Source organism: Notamacropus eugenii, chromosome 6 (assembly GCF_028372415.1).
Source record: "Notamacropus eugenii isolate mMacEug1 chromosome 6, mMacEug1.pri_v2, whole genome shotgun sequence".
Taxonomy (NCBI): domain Eukaryota; kingdom Metazoa; phylum Chordata; class Mammalia; order Diprotodontia; family Macropodidae; genus Notamacropus; species Notamacropus eugenii.
Window position 1 is genome coordinate 4,282,931 of NC_092877.1, and position 21,039 is coordinate 4,303,969.

A 21,039-nucleotide genomic window follows, 5' to 3' on the forward strand; every position below is an offset into this window, starting at 1 on the left:
GATTGACAAGTTTTGTCAGTCTGTTGAATGTGGGGTGCTGGAGAAGGAGGAGATTCAAAGATGACAGGTTTTGTACCTGGGTATCTAGAAAAAAGATGGTAGAACAGAAATAGGGGAAAGAGAATTTTTTTTTTTTTGAGAAAATGATGAATTTTTGAACACTTTGGATTTGATGTGCAAAAGAAAGAGCCAGGTGGAACTGTCTAGCAGGCAGCTGAAAAAGTGGTTCTGATCAGGAGAGAGGTCTGGGCTAAAAAGAGTTCTGGCTGTCATCCTTGTCTAGGTGACAATTCCTGTACTGTGGAGGTACGTAGGATCTCCAAAGGAGAAATTATGTACAGAGAAGGAAGAGAGTTAATGCCTACATTTCCAAGATGGCAGGAGGTGCAGCTAGAGAAGAAAAGTCCCAGAGGTAGGAGGAGAGCTGGAGTGGGAGGCGGGGGAGATAGATGTTTCAGGATAGGGCAGGCCTGAGCATTTGTGATAGGCAGAGAGGGAATGAATGAGGAAAGAGGAGGAAACTGGCAGACAGGTTTGTTGGGAGAAGGTGCTTACAAGAGCCAGGGAAAGAAGAGACGCACCTGGTGTGTATCCTTTGGGCCTGCTTTATTTTCTTGTGAACATTTGAGGTGCGATGGAGGTGGCAAGGTGCCTTCTCCTTTCTAAGCCATCTTCCTTTGCGCTGGTACCTAAACCTGAACATTTTTTCATCTCAGAACTATGTACTTTGTGTTCGAAAGAACCTCAGGAGCTGTTTAGGTCAATTACCCAGCCACAAAAAGCTCCTTCACATCCAGTTTGTCATGGGAGAATTCACTCCCCCTGAGGTGACAGTCCCTTGCATTGTGGTCAGCTCCAAGCTTAATTCAGCCTTTCTCTACTGGGCATGATCTTTGGAGTCAAGTAGAACAAATGAGCATTCTTTAAAGCATTCCTCCTGCTGGATTGAGGGACCAAAAGGGACCAGTCCTTGATGTAAAGGTGTTCACATTCAGTCAGGGAAGACAATAGTGATGTATGTGTGAATGTGTACAAAATACAAGGCGTTTTGCAAGGAGAGGAGGAGGAAAACACTAGCATCTGGAAGGATCAAGAAAGACTCTACATCGAAGGCAGTGTTGGAGCTGAGTGTTGGGGATGAGGAGGAGGTGCCTGTATTGCAGACCCTGAGGTGTGCTGGAGCACAAGAACAGAGCTGGGAGGTGGGCTCATGTGGGAGGGGAGGAGGCCCATCTGGCTGGGGGGGCTCAGGGTGTGAGGAAAGAGTCATGAAACAAGGCTGGAAAGAAAGGTGGGGGTCATACTCTAGAAGACACAGTTTATGTATGATCATAAAAGCACTGGGGAAACAGTGGAAATGATGGCGTACAGGAATGACACGGGCAGACCCGTGTTTTAGGAAGGTCTCTGTCACCCATGTGGAGTCTGAAGGAGAGTGGGGAAGGAGGCAGGGAAGTCAGTCAGGAAGCGATCCTCATCATCCAGGTGAGATGGGAGAAAGATTTGCCTCGGAGAGATTGCTATGTGCGGAGAGGGAAGGTCTAGGTGGTGGAGATGTCAAGGAAGTAGATTTAAGATTTAACAGCTGAATATGTGGGATCATTGAGGGTGAAGAGGATGACGGGGATGGGGCTAGAAGAACAGTAGTGCCCTAAAAGAAATGAAGATGCTGGAAAGATCAGAGTTTAAGGAGAACAGAAACATTGGTGAGACATTTTGAACTTGAACTCTTCAGTAATTAATCATCTGGAGATGGAGAGAGACTGCGAGGCATCCACCTCCTGATTCCAAGGAACCGGTTGTTTTGTTGAGTCATTGTGGTTGTGACCCCATCTGCCATTTTCTTGGTCAGGGTACTGGAGTGGTTTGCCATTTTCTTCATGAGAAAGCTGAGGCAAGCAGGGTTGATTTGCCCAAAGTCACACAGCTAATACTTAAATTGTCTGAAGCTGGATTTGAACTCAAGTCTTCTTGACTCTGTACACTGTGCCACTTCGTTGCCAGGAATCAGTAAATAGTTAATAGACATTTATTAAGTGCCTACTGTGTGTCAGGTGAAGCCGTCATCATCGTGCTGTTTTATGTTAAAAATATCATCCTACGTAGAAGAAGAGGGATGATAGAAGGGAGGACAGATTGGGGAAAGGGGTGGATGGGGTGCACACCGTCCTATTGTGGAGGGTGGGGAGAGATGAGGAGAAAATTTGGAATTCAAATTCTTGTGGAAGTGAATGTTGAAAACTGAAAGATATATATTAAAGAAAGAAAGAAATTGACCCCTGAAAAAAATGTCATCCTAAAAAAGCATGGGAACAAGCACGCAGCCCTGCTTCATTCCATTGGTGAGTGGTAAAATGTAAGAGCATCGTCCGTTATCCAGAATCTGTGCACGGATGCCATCATAAAACTGACAGAATACTGATGCACTTCTCTAGCAGGATGTTTTCAGAGATGTTGTTGGACACTTTCAACAAGGGCGAAAGTGTCCTCAAAGTCAGCTGCCACACTGATGGTAAATTATTTTAACTTGAAAAGGCTACAAGCCAAGACTAAAGTGGGGGGAGTGCACAAAATTAGTGCATAATTTGTTGTTCTCAGATGATAATGAACTCATTGCAGCCCCTGAGGCTGAGATGCAGCAGAGTATGGATCAGTGCTGTGGTAATTTGAGCCTAATAGTTAACACCAAGAAAACAAAGGTTCTCCACCAGCCAGCACCGCACCATCCACACATGGAACCATTGGTTACAGTCAATGGAGAAATTTTGAATTCTCTGGATAAGTTTGGCAGCATACTTTCCAAGGATGCACATGTAGAGGATGAGGTTGACACTGCCAAATGGAAGGTCTACGGAGCCATTGTGTCGACCTCATTGTTGCGTGCCTGTAAAACCTGGATGTCAGCACCATGCCAGGAAACAGAATCGCTTCCATTTGAATTTTCTTAAGAAGATTCTGAAGATCACCTGGCAGATAAGAGTAATGATTATTTTTCTCTTATACTAATAACCAGTTATTAAATTAAGATGAAAGTTTTCCCTTCCTATTTCCACATTCAGAAACCAGCCTTTATAGATCAGTCAGCCAGTCTCTCAAGGACATTGCTGATAGATAAGATTGCCCAAATCCTCTTGGTACATGCTTCTTGATCTTGTCTGGACCCCACTCAGCTAGAAGACCTTGCAAACAGAATCTAGTCTAGTCAAGTTTTTACAATAATCCCTTGTCCTTGGAGCCTTCTGTTAGAATTAGGGTGAGCCAGCTTATGAATGGGAAAACCAACCAGAGTAGTCTGGGGTAGAGATGGATTCCTGTGTCCAGATTGCTGGGAGGCAGCTGAATCTCTTGATTAGGTCATGTTCTCAGCAGGATGAGCTCAAGATTTTTACCCACCTTCTCATTAAATGTCCACCCCTCCTCTCATTGATTGTTAACCAATCAGAGTTGATTTCTACCCTCAAGGACACTCCCTTTTCCAAAGGCTTCTGGGCATTCAGTGCTCTGGGCTGGAGGTGGTCTTTTGGTTGCTGAGAGGAGCCACTGACCTCAGTTTATTGATTTATATGCTAGCATAATAAATCAATTGAATATTAATTACCCTGAAACTCTGTCTCAGGAATTTTCATTCAAGACAGGAGAAGGTCCAGGATACTGAGGTCCTTTTCTTAAGCTGAACTGCTAAGCATTCAGACTACCTCAGAGAGTGGTGAGCACAGCTCCAGTGGACTGGCCACATGGTTTGAATCCCAAACATGCATTTGCCTAAAAGGTTATTTTATGGAGAATTCACACAAAGCAAGCATTTACATGGAGTTCAAAAAAAGTATATAAGGATACTCTCAAGAACTTTGGAATTGATTGTAAGACATGGGAGACCCCAACATAGAAATGCCTAGCATGGTGTGTCCTCATCAAAGAAAGTGCTGTGCTCCAAGTGTGAGGTAGTGAGGGCTACTACACCAGAGTGGTGGCAGGGTCAGAAGAGAGAAGGGAGCACATTCAAGAGATGTTGCAAAGGTGAAATCAGGGGGTCTTTGCCTTGGTAACAGTCTGAATATGGAAGATCAGAGATAGTGAGGAGTTGAGGGAGAATTCCAAGGTTGTAAATCTGAAGAATTGGGAGGAAGTGTTTCCTTCTACAGTAATTAGGAAGGTGGGGGAGGGAGGAGAGAGGAGGAACTGTAGAAGGAAAAATAATGAGTTTTGTTTTGGACCTGTTGAGTTTAAGTGTCTGCTGGACCTCTAGTTTGAGATGTCTGACAAAGATTCGAGATTGGAGGTTAGCAGGAAGGTTTCGTGCAGAATAAACAGATTTGCCAATCATCAGTATAGAGGTGATCATTAAATCCATGGGAGCTAACGAGATCACCAAGTGAGGTGGTACATAACAAGAAGACAAGAGGGCCTTGAGGGATACCTAAGGTTAGAGGGTGTGATCTGGATGAGAATCCAGCCAAGGACACTTGAGACAGAATGGCCTGATAGGAAGAAGGATAATCAGGAGGGAGAGGTGTCCCAAAAACCTCGAGAGGAGAAGAGGGGAGTCAGTATTCTCAGGCTGTAGGCAGGTCAGGGAGAATGAGGACTGAAAAAAGGCTATTGGATTTGGCAGCTAAGAGATTATTGGTAACTTTGGAAGGAACAGTTTCAGTTGAATGATGAGGTGAGGAACTGGGTTGTAAGGGGTTAAGAAGACAGTAAAAGCAGAAAACGTAGAAGCACCTCTTGAAAACAGTTTTTTCAAAGAATTTAGCTACAACAGGTAGAAGAGATGCAAAACAATAGCTGGCTGGGAGGGAAGGATCAAGTGATAGTCTTTTGGGGTTGGAAGAGATAGTAGGGCCTGCTGAGTACGCAGTAGAGATTGAAGATGGGCAGCTAGGTGGAGCAGTGGATAGAACAGCAGTGCAGGAGTCAGGAGGACCTGAGTTCAAATCTCACTTCAGATACTTGACACTCACCTTGTGAATGACTTTGGGCAAGTCACTTAACCCCAACTGCCTCATCCTGAGTCATCTCCAGTCATCCTGATGACTATCTGGTCACTGGATTCAAATGGCTCTGGAGGAGAAGTGAGGCTGGTGACCTGCACAGCCTTCCCTCACTCAAAACAAAGTCAAGTGCAAGTCATGTCATTATTTCTCTGATGGCATGGTCTTCTTTGTCAACAAAGGATGAACACACACACAGAGATTGAAGAGAAGTGAGAGAGTGGACAAGACCAAAGAGGAAATCTGTTGGCTGAGGTGGGATAGAATGGGGCTGCTTGTGCAGGTAGAGGGGTTAGCCTTGGTAAGGAGGAAGGCGACCTCTTCATGTGAAACTAGGAGTGAAAGACAAGATAGTGGCGGAAGGTACTGGAGTGGTGGAAGATGAGAGAGAAGGAAGAAGAAGCTCTCAATATTTTCAGTAAAATGTAAGTCCAGGTTCTCAGCTGATGACAGGGTTGAGGGGGTGGGAGCCATGGGATACTTAAGGAGAGATGAAGCTCTGCTATGGAGAGTAGAATATGAGTTGATAAGGAAGGTGTGGTAGGATTACCAAACACCAGTGACGGCCCAGTTGAGGTTGTTTAACAGATTTGTAGTGAACCTCATCAGAATAGTTGCACGATTTTCTCTACCTTCATTTAGCAGCACGTGTAGGAGTAACAGCAGCATGTGGTAGGAATGATTCAGGGCCAGATGTGGCGCAGCACAACTAACTATTTAGGGCATTTAGGGTTAGAGTTGAGGTTAGGGTTAGAAGGAAGTTGAGGACAGTGTGGAATGAATTGGCTCACCAAGGGGCCAAGATAGAGAAAAGAGGCAAGAGGGCTGGTACAGAGGAGATGGCTTGGGAGGGAACTGAGGGGTCAAGGGATTGGAGATTACTATGTGGATAAAGAGTAGGGTTTGGTAAGAGAAGGCAGAGGAAGAGGTAGAAAGCCAATAGATTATGGTTTGATAAGGAGACTTTGGAATTCTTGAACATGGAGGTGGCACAGTTTGGTGGGTGATGGCAAGATCAAGGGTATGACCATCTTTGTGTGTGGCTTAGGTGAAGTAGGAAGAGTAGGTAATGGAAAATGCATAGGTTAAAGAACTGATCGATATATGTGCTGAAGTTCCCAAGTATTAGGGCAGGAGTTGAAAAGGAAAAGAACAATTATGAGCTACGTATTGAGGTCGTTGAGGACAAAAGCTACCAGGGTTTTGATTGGGTGGTAGATATGGGTAGCATGAACCTCAAAGAATGAGATTTTATTGAACCTCTTACAGTTTGAATTCCTACTTCATCACTTAACTGAAACTGCTGCGTCCATAGCTTGCAGTGATCTTTTAATTGCCAAATCTGGTGATCTTTTCTGTCTTAATCCTTCTCAACTACTATGTAGCCTTTGATACTGATGACTGCTTTTATATGTTGACTTTATAATTATGCTTTATCTGTTTGTATGTGCATTTGTTGTCTGCACCTTTGGAATGTCACGTCAACGATAAGCATTTCTTAAATTCCTGCCTTGCACCAGCCACTTTAGAGGCACAAACAAAGGCAAAAGCCTGTCCCTGCCCTCAAGTTGCTCCCCGACTCATAGGGGAGACAGGAAGCAAACAGGTATACACAGACAAGTCGTGCTCAGGATAAATTGGGTTTATTCTCAGAGGCAAGGCCCAAAGATATTAAGGAGGACCAAGAAAGGCTTCTTCCAGCAGGTGTCACTTTAGTTGGAGAAAGTGGCAGACCTGGGGGCCAGCCAGTGACTGTACTTTGGAGGTAGGGGGTTATGTTGGAAGAACATCAGGGAGGCCAGTATTCCAGGGTTGCAGAGTAGCTGAAGGGGAGCAAGGTAGAGAAAGACTGGAAAGGTAGGAAGGATTCTGAATACGGAGGGCTTGAAAAGCCAGACAGAGGATTTAGGATATTTGATTCTGGAGGTGATAAGTAGCCACTAGAATTTTTTAAACAGGGAACAGGGGAAGGGATTGTACTAAGCTCTTTGTGAATGTTGCCTCATTTGATCCTCAACAATCCTATGAGGTAGATGTTATTATTATCCCTACTTTACATTTGAGGAAACTGAGGCAAGCAGCAGTTAAGTGAGTTGCCTAAGGTCACATGACAGTTAAGTGTCTGAGGCTGAATTTGAACTCAGGCCTTCCAGTTCCAATGAGTGCTCTATTCACTGGGCAGCCTATAACTGCCTCTCGGTAGTGGCATGATTAGGCCTGTTCTTTAGGAAGATGGAGATACCCTTTAGGAGTATGATGGTATGATGGATGGTAAGAGGGGAGTTAAGAGTTGGGGAAGGGTTTAGAGAGAAGGCTGACGAGTTCTGTTTTGGACATGGGTACGTTCAAGAGGTTTTTGAGACATCCAGTTTGAGACATATAATAAACAACTGGTGATGCAAGACTGTAGGTCAGAAGAGAGGTTAGAGCTAGGCAGAGAGAGCTGAGAATTCTCTGCCTTGAGACTGAGAAGGAGTGGTCGGATAGGTAGGAAGAAGATCAAAAGAGAACAGTAATGGAGAAAGAAGAGCCTATCCAGGACAGAGTCACAGGGTGCAGAGAGCTCTTGGCATTGGGAGCAGGGATTGTTTCATTCTTTACACTTTGATTCCCAGCCCAGTGCCTGGCACATAGTAGGAGCTTAATAAATGCTTGTTCATTGGTTGGTTTCCATCAACCAGTCTGAAACAGGAAAACCATGAAGTTTGGGGGCTTTTCCCGCTATTACACATATGGCATGTGTTCCCAAGACGCCAAGATTTATGAAATGCCAGCTGTATGCAGGGCACTTTGTATGGACCAGATGTGTTAAAAGTTGGCTCAGCTTTCAGACATGCCCTTTATCTCATTAGCTGCCCCACTCCTGGATATACTGCTTTCAGGGTGGCTCTGCCCATTTGAAATGAAGATGCCCATGCTCCCATGAAGCAATGAAAAACCCCAGGATGGGCACCACCCATAGCTACCTCACTGAGCTTCTGGGGAGCTGGTCAGCCTCTGAAAGCATTGACATCTAATTGTTTCCTGTTAACTCAGGAGGTGGCAATGCAAATGTTTTTCCACAGTCAGTGAAGATTCTGTAGAAAGTTGTTCTAGGATTCCGGGAGGTGCTCCCTTGGCCAGTGGGCTATTGCAAGGGGCCTCTTATTTGAGGTCACCTGCCCCACCCTCCTCTGCAGTGCAGCATCACCTACAGGCAACCATCTTGTCTGCTTGAGGACTCCTTATGTCCTGAAATAATTATGCCTGGCACAGTACTCCTCTTGATGGTTTACCAATCATGAACATGCTTTACTTATCCTGGGTGCTGGATGATGCTTGCTTAGGAACAAGGGTCCATCCCTGGCAGTGGCACAGCTCTGCCTCCAAAGCAGATTGTGTCTGGGAAGTTGCTCCATTGGTCCAGGCGAAGCCAGTTGCTCACGAACCTTGCTGCCTTCATTGTCTCTTCCCTGCGCCCCCCCCCCCCATCCCCCATCAGTCCCCTCACCATCATCACTGTAGACTTTCCAAGCTTGTTTCTTAAGTCTTGAGTAATCATAAGATGGAGGCCTAGAATAGACTTTTTGAGGTTTTTTGCCATAGCTGTCAGTTCATTTATTTTGAGCTCATCTATCCTCTCTTTTATCCCCTATTCCATATATCTCTCTCATCACCTCCCTCTCTTAATTAAGAACTTTGCTTCACCTCTGTATCACACAATGTTAGCGATTTACTTTTCAGACCCTTTGTCTTCCTTGTTTGTAAATTCATACCCTTTCTTCTGCAGTGATCAGTCTTATCTGATGTGATCTAAAATATTTGGCAGACATTGGCAGGTGGGTCCATGCTGAGAATGGCACCTGCAGGTTGGATTCTTACCGTTTCTGTTCTCCAGGCTTCTGGGGCAGTGCTGTAGTTGGCCTGTCAGGTGACCGTAATCAAGGCTAGATAGTTTTAGTGACAGTTAAGTGAACTAACTAGATCGGAAGAAATGGTTTGCTACTCCTATCCTGTATTTCTGCTGAAGAGCCTGGCAGCCAGCCAGCGGCCTGCTCCCTAGAGTGCCAGGCAAGATGCAGCAGGAGACAGGATAATGTGTCTTCCAGGGGCATAGAAAAGCCATCTCCCCTAAGCGTGTGTTGGGAGATGTCTGAAACACTCTTGAGGAGAGACTCTGACGGCGATGGTGTCTCTGTTCAGGCCTTGCCATCCAGCATTGCTGGATGTGAGTGGTGCCAGCACCTGGGATCCAACAAGGCAGGAGGAGGAGAAGGGTATAGTTCTTCTGAACTAGCATTCTGCTCAAGCCCTGGTTCCATTCCAAACCCATGCCTACTGCCTGGGTAGTTTTATAATGAGGTTTCTGAAAAGGTGGCTCCTTAACAGTACTGAAGATCACTCCCGTGGCTTTAAATCTCATCTGGGGACTTTGGGGCAAGGATCTGAGTTCTTCATTTTAGTGGGCATGTAACTTCAAGACAGGGTGTGGCATCTGATATGCCAGTGACATCTGGGAAAGCGACAGGAACAGGACTTTGATTTGTCCCTCCCACTCTGTTACCTAATGTATGACCTCTGAGCTGGTGTTTGACAGGGACTGCCTTCTGTTTTTAATCTCTGTTAGGAGGCTGCTGGAGTCTTCCCTCATTTCATTATCCCGTTATGATGGAGCAGGATCCCGGGAACACCCCATTTATCCAGACCCTGCGAGGTAAGGCCCAAGTGATCTCAGGTGGGAGGGAGTAGATCCTTTGAGCCCCCCCTGCAGAAGGCAGACACTACTGAACTGTGTGAAGGGCCGCCTTTGCTCACCTTGGATGTAGCTTGCACTGCATTTACTTACCAGTTGCAGTTTTAATAAAGGTGGCTCACATGCCTGGGAAGTAGATTGTAGATAGCAGGTAAGTGAACCGAGCCTCAGCAGGTATGGTTTTGGCAGACAGTGCTTGTCTCATATTAGGACTCTTTCTACAAAATAATGAGCAGCAAAATAATCTCTGATCGAGGTCATCTCAGGAAGGGTCTGAAGAGGTTGGAAGCCAAGCTGCATGTCTTTCTGTGACTGACCAGAAACACTTGGTACTCTGCTGCTGGTCAAATGGACAGCACTTTTAGACAGGAATTTACTTTGTAAAACACAGCATCGTCAATTTCACAGGAAAAATCTGAAGTCAAAAACGATAGGCAGTTATTTGTGAGGGCCATCCACAACATCATAGGGGGGCCAACAGTTTCCGTTAGTTGTTGCAGCTTGGTGAGTTTTCTTTGGAGGAGGAGAGGGAACAAAGATGATAGTGAAATCGGGCCAGAGCTTTTGTAAAGCTCTTACTTCTCCTGTAATCACTAGGTGCTCAGATAGTTCTTTTGAAAAAAAAATTAAGATTGGCTCAACTCAGGATCTTCCTTGAAACTGAAGATAAATAAACACGTTACTAAGCAAAACACTAACGTTGTAGAGCAGTCTCTAAGGCACATGGAGTGTGCTTGTCAGTTCTGTTAATGTTCTGAAAGGATGAGAAAATGAAGCCTTCATTAAATTCAGAGATCCAATAAATTGAACCATTTGATAGACCAGAAAGAATGGGGAGAATTATATAGGAGACTGGGAAGATTAGAAATGTGTCATAGAGAAAGGAAAGTTTTACTTTAGACAAAATTGTTGGTTTACCTGGAAGACTCTCAAGCACAGATCGTGCCATTTCGAGATAACTTTCATGCTGAAGTATTAGTCTTGTGGACTCCACCCCTGGGATAACTGGTATAGTGACCCTCAGATATTTCTTTCAGAGTGAAATCCTCTTTCCATACCTAAGGAGTAAGAAAAAAATCAGATTTGTCTGATGCTGTCTGGGTCAGTGACTAAAATAAAGATATATACTTTAGATGATAATTGAAGCAGGAAGGGGAAGGGTAAGTTTCTGATATTTGAAAGCTGTTAACCCTAGAAGAGGGAAAATAAGTTTTTAAGGCTGAGTTGTATAGTTAGAGAGAGAGAGAGAACTTTGAGTTGGTGATCTCTCTAGTCTCTAGAACAGTCTCTCTTAGGCCATCCCTAGTCCCAGCTGTCTCCATTAATAATGAGATGTTTGACTGGTTGAAGTCCTGCAGAAAAAGATCCTGCTCTCTTTTTCTCCAGCAAAGATTGTTGGGTTATTCTACATCTGATCTTTTAACTCATCAAAAAAAGAATGTGATGCCTTAGAGAAGCAGGTAACTGACATTTTGTCCATGAGGATGAATGAGATCTTTATCCTTGAATTCTCAAATGAAAATTTGAGGATTTAAGTAAACATTTAAATTTCAGTTCTGAGTACATTGTGATTTTTTCATGTTTAAATTATTAGGGGTGGTATTAACTCATCACAAGATGTTTTTATTTTTTCCTCTAATGTTAAACCTTTAACAAATAGATGAGGTTCAAGTTAAAGGCCTTGTTGTGCCACTTTCTCAGCATTTTTAACTCCCTGCCTCCTTTCATAGGCCCTAAAAGTAACGTAAAAAAGGAAAGTAAAAGAATATACTAGCTTTTTAATTTTGCCAAGAATTTTCTGCCCCTTCTGCAGGGGTTTCTTAGACTGACTCCTTTTCCTTCCTTCCTTCCTTCCTTCCTTCCTTCCTTCCTTCCTTCCTTCCTTCCTTCCTTCCTTCCTTCCTTCCTTCCTTCCTTCCTTCCTCCCTCCCTCCCTCCCTCCCTCCCTCCCTCTCTCCCTCCCTCCCTCTCTCCCTATTTCCCTCCTTCCCTCCCTCCTTCCTTCCTGTCCCCACCACTCAGCACAGTACCTGGCACATGATAAGCACTTAACAAATGTTTTTTTATTCATTCATTAGTAGTCTAGAGAGCTCCTAGTGCACACTAGCACTAGAGTCATTTGGGGTGAGCCTTGTTATTGCTTATTTGTGTGTATCATAGTCGAGGTGAGACTCTGAAGAATGGGCAGCTATCCCTAGGAACTGTTGGGAGGCAGATCTTCTAAAAGCACTTGGTTCTGTCCCCCTACTTTCAAAGCTTGTTCTTGCTCCTTTCTTTTCTGTCCTCTGAGTTGAGAGATTCCCAGATCGTTTCTGAATGCAGAATTCTGAATGACTTGTGGGTCGGAACAGTTGCATCTTGGCTCTTTTCTCCTGAGCAGCTCAGGTTCCTCTAGTTTCTTACTGCAGATGGCATGGAATTAGGCTCCCCGGGGGAGTTAGCAAAGTCATAGTAGGGAGCATCTCTTCTAATTTGATCTTCTTGGTCAGTGCGCTCTCTCCCTACCTGTTATACAAAGGCAGTTTGGATCCCAAAGTGCCAAATGCTGCGTATTATTCTGTGGATATGAACTTTCTAGAGGCGGTCAGCCCTCCCTGCTGGAAAATTTCATTTGATTATTGCCCAGGTAGAGAACTCCCTCGTTGACAGAGACATTTCTGAGCTACATTCCAGCTTACCACAAAGTTTTTCTGTGGCTTTTTTGGCCAAGTCCATGTTTTCCACAAGGATTTTCCCATAGACCGAATCTAACCTGTGAAATAGTGTGAGGGTTCCAAGTGCCTTTGCAAATGCTTTTCTGTGAGTTTTCAAGTGGCTCCATAGATGCTTTCAGAATTCAGGATTTCTCATTTACAATGTTTTTCTTTCCCTTTCCCCTCACTCACTGTAGGTAACCCAGATCTCCAGTCCTAGAAGGTATGGCTGAGTGAGTGTGTGTAGAGAAAAGTGCAGTGAGAGATGGGCAGTAGAGAGGGTCACAGTTTGAAGGACAGCGCCAGGTCAGATGATGAAGAACCCATGAGCAAAGTCGATATTTTCTGGGAAAGATCCTGAAGGAGGAGAGCAGAGCTGGCTGCCATCTAATTTCCTGCCGTTGTTCCTTAGTACCCTTCCTCTCCTCCCTAATCCTGCTCTTGTGACTGCAGGGAACAAGGAAGTCTTTCTGCCCTTTGACTCTCAGATCACTTTGGATAATCAGTAATAAGAGTTTTAGGGTGATGATTCTAAAGAGAAAGAAACATCTGAGGTTGGAAAACCTCTGCCAGTTTGGCTGGCTTCTTGGGACGTTCGAAGAAGAAATGGTCATCCTTTAGCTCTCTGTTTGGGCAGCTCTGACAGCAGATGTGGTCTGTGACCTTTCTGAATAGACCCCACTGGTGCGTGGGAGAGCCTTCACCCTAGGGGTCTTTGAAGGCAGCTTCTGCAGGGCAGGTGACATGAAAGAGCTGGAGCTGTCATTAGTGCTAGTTTGTGTCTGTCCATCTCCCTTTCTCTCAGGTTATCTCCTGCTGCATACTACGCCCAGAGGATGATCCAATATCTTTCTCGAAGAGACAGTATTCGCCAGCGCTCCATGCGCTACCAACAGAACCGTCTCCGTTCTTCCACCTCCTCTTCTTCCTCAGACAACCAAGGCCCATCAGTAGAGGGAAACGACTTGGAGTTTGAGGACTTTGAGTAAGTACATACCTGGCCTGCTTTCTTCCCTGCCCGCATCCTGTGCTATGACCTCTTCCAAGTTGCCACTATTCAGGAATGATAGCTCATTCTTATTCCGGGGTTTTACTTCAAACCCCTCATTCATTTTGTAGGTGGGATGAGGGACTGCATTGCTAGCCTGCCTTCAGTATCTTTTTAATTGAAACATATCGCTGCTGTCCCTGGAAGTTGGAGTTCTGCCTTAACTGTAGTTGGTATCAAGAGTAACTGATTGGACAAAGATCAGATTGGCAGAAAGATATGTGGGGTTAGCAACAGGATTTCCATCTTCCATCCTGCATATGTCCATTGACTTTGGAAAGGTTTCTGATTAGCTAACTTAGCATTGCTTGGGCACATCTTTCTTCCCAACTTAACTGAGTTAGAGAGAAAAGAAAGGGTTACTGCCCTGCCCCAGGAGAAGGATCTTGTGCCCTGGCAGCCTTCGTCAGATCCACTCCAAAGGCTCTGCTTCTCTTGCCCAGACTTTCTTTGACTCCTCCCCTCAAGAAGCCTTGGAAGGTGTTAGCAGTGTCTTAGGGAAGTTAACCATGGAGACCTCCCTACTTCCTTGCCAAGTGGCTGAGTCAGAGGGCCACATTTCCATCCATTGATCACGGGTTCCTTTCCTTCCTGAGGGTCAGCCTTCCAGGCTGCTTCTCACTTGGACATTTGACCTTTGTGTTCAGTGTTCTTGTTCAGGAGCTCTCAAAGCACCGTCCCAAATGGGAAAGAAGGCAGAATATCTGAACGATTTTCCTCTCTTAGGATCTGGTGTTTGGAAAATGATAGGAGGAGAGGATGGTCCCAGAAAACGTTCTTCTTCTTTCCTCACATTAGTCTTCCCATCCTTTTCATGTTTTTACCTGGTAAAATTGGGAGTGGAGTACCATCTTTTTGCTTTGTTCCTTCTTTCCTTTTCTTACAGGAGTTGGAGCAGGTTGTAGGGGTTTGAGAATACCTTCCTCGCCCCTTGGTAGCCATCTGAGAACTTCATTCTGTGATGTAGAGGAGAAATCCCTTTGCTGGGGAGGATAAAGGGGTCAAGACAGTCTTTATGAAATTTTATTCTGTAGAATTTCATGCTTCACTAATTATATACTTGGAAGCAAAGAGGAGAATAAGAGGATGCTTCTCTCCCCTTTCATTGTGACCCTGTTTGTGTAAGATATAAAGGAGAGTGAGAGGTGTAGGAATGACAGTGGCATTCCCCCAGTGGCTGGGCTCTTTGGGGGGAGCTAAAGAATCAGAGCCCTGAAGGAGCCGTTCTTTCCTCCCATCCATCCTTGAGGATGCTTGGCACTGGCTCCTTTGGCCAAGCAGGGCAGGCAATTCCTTCCATTCCCCAGCCACGCAAGTGTGTTCCCCTGTAGATAGTTTTTTTTTCAGTAGTGAAGTCCATTCAAGAAAGCAGCTGTGTTAGACCTGCCCAGCTCACCACAGCTTGGTGCCTGTGAGGAACTTGTGTGCATCTTTTCCTTTCTGCTGCTGAGGAAGTTAGAATTCATGCTGGGGATTACCAGGCCCTCCTTCCTTGCTGCCTTGGGTTCTCCTGATGGTGAAAATGCAGAGCCTGTGTCTTTGAGCTGTACCTTGCCTCGTGACTTGTCCTTCACAATAGAGTTCTGTATTGAACTTAAAATATTCTTCTAAAATATTCTCCCCACCTTCCCCCCTCCCCCGCTCTGTTGCCACCTCCTCCCTTTGCCCTGCCTTCCCCACCATTTCCCTTTGCCAGACGGCTTCCTCCCCTTGCTCCCTGCAGCCCACCTCTGTTCTGTCTTCTTTTTGGCTTGAACAAAACCGGAGCACAACTCTCATACTGATTTCTTGTATTTTTTCCTTGGCGCCTTCTTTTTGTTTCTTCTTGGTTGATAGCAAAGTGCTGGTTTCCCTTATGCCCGTCCTGAATCTCTTCCTTACGTGTGCTTGCTTTTCCCTGTTGGGCTGATGAGGGCTGTACTCTTGTTTTTAATAGCTCCTTTGTATTAGTCACTGTGCAGCACACTGCAAGTCCAGGTCTGCTAAGAAAGGATGCTGGCTGGTTGATACCGGTTCACTAAGCACAGCTCTTCTCCTTGTTTAGACCAGTGGACACTGAGTATTACCCCCTCTCTTGTCGGCTGCTCTTCTCTGGAAACCTTTTAGAGGCTCCCCAGAGGGAGGTGTAATGGGGAATGTGCAGGAGGAGGCTGAGAGGCTTCTAAAACTGTGGCACAGCATGGTGTGTGTCTCAGAACAGTGTCCCTGAGCTTTTTTCTTTTCCCATGATCCTCCTAGGAGCTGCCTATCAGAATATAGTATCACATCCCTGACTCTGTTTCCCCTAATTTTAAAGCTGCCTCCCTCCAATGCTCCATCCCACTCAGTAAGTCTTGGGTCATTCTTTCACCCCTTTCCTCCCTGCTCCTCCTCACTTAGATCTCACCTGATAAACCATGTCTCCTGACTCCTTTTGCCTTCACAATGAGAAAGGTGGTACAAGTTAACGAGTTCTCAAGAAAAAAACAAGATTTTAGTGTCTGGCTTTTTTGAAGTCTTGTAGTATCTGAAACCTTTCAGTCTCTTGCAAGAAACATAGTTAAATTCTTTCAGAAATCTACTGTGTAAGCAGACCCTTGGGTAGAGAGGCTAACTTTGGAAGCTGGGCAGCAGCGGGCTAAGCTCTGTCTTCCTGAACTCTACAATGGATCACCATGTTTGTGTGCAAAAGTAGTTTCCTGCCCTGAATTCCTGTCATTCATCTCTCTTGTGGGTGATGGAATGAGATCTTGACTGAGGCAGGTCTGCTTCAGGAAATCTCCTCCGGGGACCATTAGCTATGGTCTCCTAAGACTCTCCAGAGAAGTGGGGAGATGGTGTAGTGGCTAGGACTGTTGTCACTCCTCTCTTAAGCCCATGTCACCTCCTAGAAGGAAGGGGGCTGAAACACTCAGGTCCACTTTGCCCTGTTTTTCATTTCTGTCATTCCTTTGACTGGAGGACAGTTACAAGGGACAGGTCACATGGCCCCCAACTGAGGAAACTCTAACCTGTGAAATGGGTAGTTGATGTCCCTTTCTGACTTGATACCTGCAGCTTCCTTGCTCTTGAGATTGGCTGCGCCAGAACTACTGACAAAGCCAGAATCAACCTTCTCCCATGTTTTCCCCTCTTCCGCTGCTGTCAGAGAAGGCTTCTTTGCTCTGCACTCCAAGGGGTCGCCTTGCTGAAGAGCAGCCTCTCAGATAGGTTGATGATGGTCATTATTGTGATGACGGTGATGATGGCAGTGCCGGTAGCTGGCGTTTAGACGGCACTTTAATATTTGTAAAGCACTTCATATATATTTTCCAATTTGACCCACTAAGTTAGAGGCGGCTAGTGTAAGTAATTGTAAGTTAGACTGAACTTTTGGAAACAGTTGCCAGTAATGGCAGTAACAACAGCCCAGCAGCAGTTATCACAGTAATAATAGAGCTAGTAGGGTTTGTAGCGTGCTTTACAGGTGTAATTATTACTCCCATTTTATAGATGAGAAAACTGAGGTTGAGTGACTTGTTCTGGGTCACACATCCAGCAGATGTCTGAAGCAGGATTTGAACTGAAGTCTTCCTGACTGCAGGTCTAGCACTCTATCCACTAAGCTACCTGATTACAGAAGTCCTAGATTAGTATGGCTGATGTGGGACCTGTTCTTTGTACTTTGGCTTGGAGACGATGTTTACCCATGAAGAGATGCTTTCTTTCCAGCTGGGAGATGGCTCCTCTTAGTCTGCTGTCATATCCTCACTTTTTTGACCCCAATCCCACCATTTGCATTTGCTTTTCTCCTACCCAGAAATCATGTACGTGTGTTGTTGGTATTTTAACAAGACCTTCCCAAGAAAGGAATGAAAAACGTATTCCTTAAGCTCCTGCTGTATGCTAATGCCGAGGATGGCCAGGATGGTGCTGAAGTGAAGTCTAGAAGGCAGAACAGGGCTAGGAGGGGGGTGCCATCAAATGGAGGCTCCAGGAGGAATTCACCAGTGGGAGGAGGGGGTAGGCCTTACTAGAAATATTTCTGAAGGAGAAGCTAGATGATGCAGTGGAGAGATCTCTGAACTGGGACTCGGGGAGAACAGAGTTAAAATCCAACTTCGCATATGTAGTAGCGGTGCGATCCTAGAGCACGTCACTCCACCTCTGCCTACCTCAGTTTCCTTGTCTGTCTAATGAAGGTGATAACAGCACTGGCCTCTCAGGTTTGTTGTGATGATAAAATGAAGTATTTGTAAAGAGACTTATCTGCACATGTCTACATATATGCACACATATGTGTTATGCTAGCTATTGTTATTACTCAGAAATATTATTATTAAAACTTAAGGTTGTAGGAGTAAGATTCTTGCCTTCTGATCCCAGAGCTCATGGTCCTAAAAGAGTGGATGTCCCTGCTTAATGAGTGGATTCTGCACCTGGTAGTGCACTGCTTGCCTCAGCTGCCTGTGCTGTTCTCCTGACTCTCCAAGGCTGAGAACATCCTGCTTCTTGATGTGGACAGGAATGGCTACTCTGATGCTAAATAAGGAAGAAAAGGGACAGAGAGTCTCCCCATCCGAACTTTGGGACAAAATACTATCCAGTTACTTTAGGTGGAAACTGCCTAAACAATCAGGATTCCCTCTCATCCTTTAGTATCCAGACAAGGGGATTTGGGGAGCCTGAAGAAATGGCGAGGCTTTGATGAAAGGTCCAGTTTTCAGTGTTATCACTGTACCAAGCTGACCTGGAGTCAGCCATTCCAGCAGCCATGTACTGAGTGGCTGTGGTATACAAATCGAAGGCTTGAGGTAGGAGGGAGGGAGACAACCTGCCATCCCCCTTTCTGGACCATCCCACCCACATTTACTTTTTTGTCTAGGTTTAGTCTGAAGTACAAAGGCTTTTCTCAAGAGCATCATCTTCTGTGGATGTTCCACCCCTTTCAGCTCCTTGTTCATTTTCTCTGTGGCTTGGTTTTTTCCAGTCAAGCAGTTCTATGGAGGTGATCTCTAGTGGCTTAGCATTTAGCTTTCCAGCATTAATAATGGCAAAGGAAAGAGCTGGGGAGCCTGACAAAACCACTTTCTTTTATCCCTCAGTCCCTTCCTGGAGTTAATGGTGAACTAATGAAGTTCACAAGGGAAGGAAGTAGCTTCTCAGTCGGTACTGATCAGTGTGGGGCCATTCGCAGATACCTTGTTGGCCCATTAGCCCAGGGGTTAAAATAATGGCCATCAGAGCCTGGAGTCAAATCCTGCCTCAAAACTTAGCAGCTTTGTGACCCTGAGCAAGTCACTGACCCTCTCTCCACTTCAGTTTCTTCATCTGTAAAATGGGGAAATAGCAGCACCTTTCTCACGAGGTGCTTGTGAGGAATAAGGAGATAATACATGGAGGGTGCTAAATAAATGCATGCTTAGACAAAGATGCTCCTTGTGGCTGAAAAGTGATTGAGGAGTAGCTGGTGTGTAGAATCCCATCCTTTCATTAGGGAAAGGGGGGATGGGATGAGGGGGTTGGGAACGGAAAAAATAGAAGAAAAGGACTAGATCTCCCCCTTCCCCTCTTCGGGAAGCAATCACTTAAAGAGAATTTAATAAGAGCTTCAACTGTTGCATAATCTATTCTGATAAAATGAAAAGGTGTGGTAAGTGAGGGGACCACCATGCAAATGGTACTTTCACCCTCTCTACCTAATGTAGCTGATCTCCAGAGACAGATAAAGAATTTCTTCTGTTCTAGGAGAGCCTCTCCTTGTCAGGCTCCTGAGGACAAGGACGCCTTCTGGCAGGTGCTCCTTCCAGGCCTTTTGGCCGTTTAGTTTGGGATGTTGCTGCTGCTCTGAGTTAGGAGGCTGAGGCTGGCTCTGGGAACGTTAGCCAGGACTCCTGACCCAGGATTTTGGGAGCTGGCCTGGACAAAGTGTAGGTGCACAGGGAGGAGATCTTTTCCTTTCTGAATTTCCTTATTAAGAGTGGATTCATTTTCCACATTTTCACTCATGTGCTGTCCAAAGGATAATGGTTTTTCCAGCTTCTTGCTCCACTTAGCTCGCTTTTTTACGAAGGTTCAAGCCTAGAGCTGTTTTGTCAGCCAGGAGCAGTGAGCACCTGACTGTCTGGTCAGGATGCAAGCAGTGGGCTGACCCAGAGGGTTATTTCTCTTTCCTTCAAATTACAGCCTCTCTCGGAGGCATTTCATCCCAAGCCTTGAGCAGGAGAGCTGCTGCTGTGTTTTCTCTTGTTTTGGAGATGAATCTTCTTGTACTCAGCACGTGTCTTGGGTTCTTGATTGTTTGAAGGCGGGGTTTTGTCTCAGGAAGGCTGTTTTATTGTTGCCCCCCACCCCCTTCCCAAATGTCCCTCTGAGAGGTGATCAGAGCTGTGCACAGTTCGACACTCAGGAAAGCCATTAATAACCCAGCCAACTTCTCTCCTGCTGGCTTACAGCAGCCTTGCCTCGTCAATTGATGAGGGTTTCTCTGGTGTTTCCCTGAAGTTTTTCTTTAGAAGGCATCTCAGTAAGACTTCTGAGGTGAGGAGGCTGGGCCAAAAAGGCTCCTGTGTCACTGTGACCTGTACCTGTCCATTGGCAGTTTGGTCTGCTGCACATTTAGCTCCAGCACTTTCGTCTTCCCTGTTTCCCTCCAGCAAACAGTCTTTGCAGGCATTTCCTGGTCAGGAAGTCCCTTCCTGATATTCAGCCCAGTCTTATTTTCTTCCTCTCATTCCCCAGAGCTCCTGTAGCATATTGTCAGGAGACTCATTAAGTGGGCAGACTTTCCGAACACCCACGTTCTAGCCCTGCTGTCCTTTTTACCTTTTCTCACAAGTCATGTCCATTCCTTCCTTACAACATAACACTCCCCTCTCCACATGGATCTCGATCAGTCATTGTCTTTCCTGCCCCTTCCAGGTTTTCACTTAATTGGGATCAGTAGTATGTAAGCTCTGTGGGGCCAGGGTGGGCTGATGTGGGTCTGCACAGTGCCGAGTAGATGTCAGGGCTTTATCGATGCTTCATCTTCTGCTTCTTCCTGTACTGAGTTCTACATAAGGCCTAAGAGTTTCCTACTCTGTGTTCTGAACTTGTCTAGGCTTTCTGACCTCCCTTTATTGTCTTGCTAGGAATCAGGAAGACCTGAGTTCAAACTCAACCTTTGACACTGACTAGTGTTTCCTCCTCTATAAAATGGGGCCAATAATTGCATCTGCCTCCCAGAGGTCTGAGGATCAAGTGACAACCTTGGGAATCATCTGCTGACCTCTAAAACTGTGGAGGCGCTCTTACTGTTGTGGTTGTTACTTGGAGAACCCACCGGCTCTCATCTCTGGAGATCTAACCCTAACTGCTCTTCTGGCTCCCAGGTTTAAGTCTCCAGCTGTCTTTTCGAAATGTTGAACTGGGTGGCCCATAGTTATCTCCAGCTCCTTATTTCAAAAACACTACTCCTTGTCTTGTCCTTCAGATCTCCCCTTCTTCTGAATTTCCCAGTTGCTGTCCAGTCTGCCATTATCTCTCCAGTCATCTAGACTTGACCCTGTTGTGTCACCCTCAAAGCCTCCCTCTCAGTTCACAGATCCAATCAGATGTCACAGCCTGTTGCTTCCA

The 21,039-nt window shown here is 45.5% G+C and overlaps 1 protein-coding gene across 11 annotated transcripts in view; it reads left to right on the forward strand.

Annotated features, from left to right (window-relative positions):
* AMBRA1 (autophagy and beclin 1 regulator 1) overlaps positions 1-21,039 on the forward strand; it is a 186,261-nt gene that overhangs the window by 56,183 nt on the left and 109,039 nt on the right. For 5 of the 11 annotated variants that reach the window (XM_072617660.1, XM_072617670.1, XM_072617669.1 and 2 more), the window contains 2 exons: positions 9,598-9,684; positions 13,222-13,401. The exons of 2 other annotated variants lie outside the window; for them this stretch is intronic. In XM_072617660.1, the coding sequence (XP_072473761.1) occupies positions 9,598-9,684; positions 13,222-13,401 (267 nt within the window). The remainder of the gene's footprint in view (positions 1-9,597; positions 9,685-13,221; positions 13,402-21,039) is intronic. 4 more of the 11 variants (XM_072617662.1, XM_072617667.1, XM_072617661.1 and 1 more) reach the window with 2 other exon arrangements.